Source organism: Nycticebus coucang, chromosome 14, assembly GCF_027406575.1.
Source record: "Nycticebus coucang isolate mNycCou1 chromosome 14, mNycCou1.pri, whole genome shotgun sequence".
In the NCBI taxonomy this organism is placed as follows: domain Eukaryota; kingdom Metazoa; phylum Chordata; class Mammalia; order Primates; family Lorisidae; genus Nycticebus; species Nycticebus coucang.
This window is the reverse complement of record NC_069793.1, coordinates 81,502,766-81,506,566: the sequence shown is the minus strand read 5'-3', so window position 1 is coordinate 81,506,566 and position 3,801 is coordinate 81,502,766. Positions and strand designations below refer to the sequence as shown.

At 39.6% G+C, this 3,801-nt stretch overlaps 1 protein-coding gene across 3 annotated transcripts; it reads right to left on the bottom strand.

The window, feature by feature from the left end:
- Positions 1-705: 705 nt before the first annotated feature.
- Positions 706-1,269, bottom strand: LOC128565453 (protein tyrosine phosphatase type IVA 1-like). Of its 3 annotated transcripts, none has more exons than XM_053561911.1 (2): positions 934-1,269; positions 706-876 (listed from the first exon to the last, which is right to left on the bottom strand). In XM_053561911.1, the coding sequence occupies exons 1-2, from the start codon at positions 1,267-1,269 to the stop codon at positions 748-750; spliced, it is 465 nt and encodes a 154-aa protein (XP_053417886.1). In that variant the 3' UTR covers positions 706-747. The 3 variants fall into 3 exon arrangements, with proteins under 3 accessions (XP_053417886.1, XP_053417887.1, XP_053417885.1); XM_053561912.1 differs by having other exon boundaries at positions 706-1,072; positions 1,166-1,260; XM_053561910.1 differs by having other exon boundaries at positions 706-1,269.
- Between the last annotated feature and the right edge of the window lie 2,532 nt (positions 1,270-3,801).

Here is a 3,801-nt window from a genome sequence, read left to right as displayed (position 1 = left end):
AAAGAGCCTATTCTACAGGTCCTGGATAAGACAAAAGCAGGATTTTACTAGAAATATTACACAGCCTCCTTCCATTCTGTCTCTTCAGGACTGTCTCCTTTAACAGGCATCCTAACAGTAAACACAAGTTGTAAGGCTTCTTTGAAGACATTTCAACATGTACTTCTGTACAATGTGGATTTTGCATAAACTTTCGACTACTTTCGGTTGATTTTTTTAAATAGAGACTTTGTGACTTTTCTGATTTTTCAAAATGGAGGTTTACATAGCAAATGAAATTTATAGAAAGACATTAAATAATTACCATAAGACTTGATGAGAATCCAACAAAATCACTGCACAAACCTGGTGCATATTACTGGTACACATGGGGATAGCAAACAAAGAAACAGCCAAATAATCAATCATATGGGTTCTACTTGCAATGTCTGAAATAGCTTAAGGAATAAACCATATAAGGTCATATTACCTGGAATTTTAATTCTATATGTTATTAAAAATATACCAGTATTGTGCTGGGTATCTTGGCACCTAATCTTTCTAAATTACTTATATATGGTTTCTGACATTGGAGGAATAGCAAGCCAAATATAAAAGATGCAATTCTGTTAAGCACGTGGCTTCTCAGTATTCCTATGAAAGCTCCTTTAGACACACTAAACCTATATGTTGACTAATATGTATAATAAATTAAGTCCTGTCTCAAGTTCCACTTCCAAGGCAACAGCAGCATCAGGCAGCCAAGTTTTATTGAATGCAACAGATATTTCTGTGACCACTACAGTCTTTGAAGCACAGACGCATTTTCGAATGATATTTCTCCAAATACAAAAGTTGCTTGCTGTTAAAAGCTCCACGCCGCTTTTCTCTTATAAACTGCACTGCATCTTCATTTTTCATTCCGCTTTCAATTAATGCCAGGGCAACAAGCACTGGAGTTCTCCCAAGACCTGCAACACAGTGAACAGCAATACAACAGCCAGGCTCTTCACGAAACTTAATGTTTACAAGACTTAGCCAGTCATCAACAATGTCATTAGATGGTGAAGAGCCGTCATCAAAGGGCCAATCCAGAAACTGGATGCCTTCTTTCTCCACAAGAGCAGGATCATAGGTTGCTTCACATACTCTTACGATCGTGGTGACGCCATGTTTCTTAAGTTCGTCTATAAATCTGTTTAAGGTTGCACTGGTTGGGTTGTGTGTAATAAGAAATCTCATGTTCCTGTATGCGACTTCCACAGGAGCTGGGTGATTCATTAGAGCCATGTTAATTTAGTTTAAAAACAAAAAACTAATATGGCTATGAAAAAATAATTTTTGAATACAGAAATGATGTCAAGAAACTTAAGTCTACTCCAATATACTCCACTTGAAATTCTCAGAGCTTTGAATAGAAAGTAAGGAGTGACAGGAAATGAAATCAACCTCCCAACAAGCAAGCAATCCTTGGGTTCACCGAGCAGATGGAGAGGAAGTGCACGGAGGTTTATCCCATCCCGGTCAGAACTCTGGTAAATTGCTCCGATGATTTCTGTCGGACACTTCTGTGTCCAGGTTACCCGATCTTATGGGGGCTTCTTAGTGGAGTGGTGGTGGCTTTCCACAGTTCACTTGTCCTCATAAAGGTCGTGTTGTGCCTGGCAGTAATCTCCAGGGCCCTTCAGAAACTCCATGAATGCGTGACCAGGAACACCACAGAAAGGAACATGTTTCCTCGTGAAAGGCGGTAGCCTAATCATACGGCTGGACCCGCGGCGCCGGAGTGGCGCCGGCTGCAGGGCCGGAGGGGCAGTGGTCGTCGCGGGGCAGCGCCGACAGGACACCAGGCCCTACAGAGGACCAGAGGCTCTGAAGAGAGCGCCTCGAGGGAGCCTGTACTCGCGCGCCCCGAGCGCGCTGGCGTCACAAGCCCTCTCTTTTGTCGCAGGTGTGGCGCGAATCCCCACCGCCGCCGCCACCACGAGTCGCGGCTGGGCAGACGGAAGCCAACGGGAAAGAGCTGACCCGAACAGGTCGCTCCCGGAGCATCCTGGTTTCCCTCCAGGAAGGAGAGGGGCTGAGGACACTGGGGAGTGGTGAGGGAGGAAGCCTGGGAGAGGCTGGAGAGAAACATGGGGTGGACCAAGAGTGGTAAGGGAAGGGAGCGGACGAAGATTCCCAGCCATTGACTTTGACTTAAATCGTTTTCTACTGGCTTGGTGTGTTAACTTTGTCTCATAGGAACAACATACTGTTCAGATTTTTTTTTTTATCTGTTACCAAATAATGCGTGTAGAAGCCAAAATACATCAGGGTTTGAAAAAGAAAAGCTTTTTTTATTGCGAATCAACCAGAAAGGAGATAGGAGAGTAGCTACAATGTGTCTCCCTGATCTGCAACAAGTTTTGTACTGTAAGAGTGGACAGCCAGGTAGGCAGTTTTGATTGGAAAGATTTTAAATAAAGGACCATTTATAGTAAGGCATGGGAAGGAGTCTTTTTACTGGCCTTTCTTAGACAACTGGATCCATGGCTTCTGAAAGTGTTCTGGCTATCAAGTTCTGGCCATGTCTTAATCTTTTAGTTTAGGGTAGGAGGCAAGACTTTAGTTCTGAATTTTACCTGAGGTAATTTTTTTTTTACACATGTTCTAGCTGTATAACTTGTAAATTTTTAGCTCTGTAGCTGCAAAATAACTAGACACTGTGTTATCAACAGAGTACAGCCAGAAAAGTCTGGTTGGAAGGCTACAAATCCAGTCTGACAATCTTTGTTTTTTAGCTGAAAATTTTAAGCATTTTGCCCTCTTATTTTGTTCTGTTAAGCCAATATTTTTAATTTTATTAATTTTTTTCTTCGTTGCTTATGCATTAAGGCTTTTCCTTATTCCTAGCTCATATTTTCCCTCTACTGTTTTGAAAGTTGTAATTGAGGCTAACACTTCATTTTTATGTAAATGTATACAATAAGCCTATGAAATATACTTGTGTCACTACAAAATTTTGAGACTGACTATGTTATGGTCCAATATTTCATTTCCAAGAAACACAATTGACAGCATCCTTTCTGATTCACCTGTGCAAGTTTCAACTTGCTGGGCTTTTTGGTGTTGCTGGAGGGCTTCATTTGTTTCTGTGATGGATTTTATGTTTCTTGATTTTTGTGTATCTCAAAACTTTCATAATGACCCATGTATATACTAGTATCATTATTACTGCCCTTATTTTAAAAACCAAGACATAGAAAGGTTAAGTAATTTTCCCAAGGTCACACAGCTAGTAAATGTCTGGGCTTAAGTTTGAGTCCTACAAGTCTAGCTTTGAGTTCTACTTTTCTAATATATATGACCTTTTATATAGTTCTTTTAGTGCTTAATCATCTTAGAAAAAGTCAAATATGGTTTATAATGTTTTCTACCTCTTGGAGGAACTCAGTATGCTTTAAATATTAATGTTACCAAACATTGTAATTTTTAATGCCGCACGTTAAACATTGCTCAGAAAAAATAAATTTTTCCTCAAATTTATCCAACAAATTATCATTTTATTTGCTCATTATTCCTTCTTGAATCTCCATTCTTCTTCCTGAAGTTATTTTTCATTATCTAGAAGAATCTTTTAGAGATTCCACTGAGTATATGATCAACTTGGATAAGTGTTTTATAATGCATTCTCTCACTGTTGAATGCATTTGCCTTATTTGAAAATATTATTCCTTGCTCTCAAGTTTCTTCTCTAATAGCTATTAGAATTTTCAAAAATATCTAGACTTTGTTTCCTGGCCTGTGCATAGTCTGTAGCAATAAATCCCTATTTATTCC

Bases quoted from the DNA above. Each gene is read 5' to 3' on its own strand.
- LOC128565453 (XM_053561910.1), bottom strand. From the start codon at position 1,269: ATGGCTCTAATGAATCACCCAGCTCCTGTGGAAGTCGCATACAGGAAC.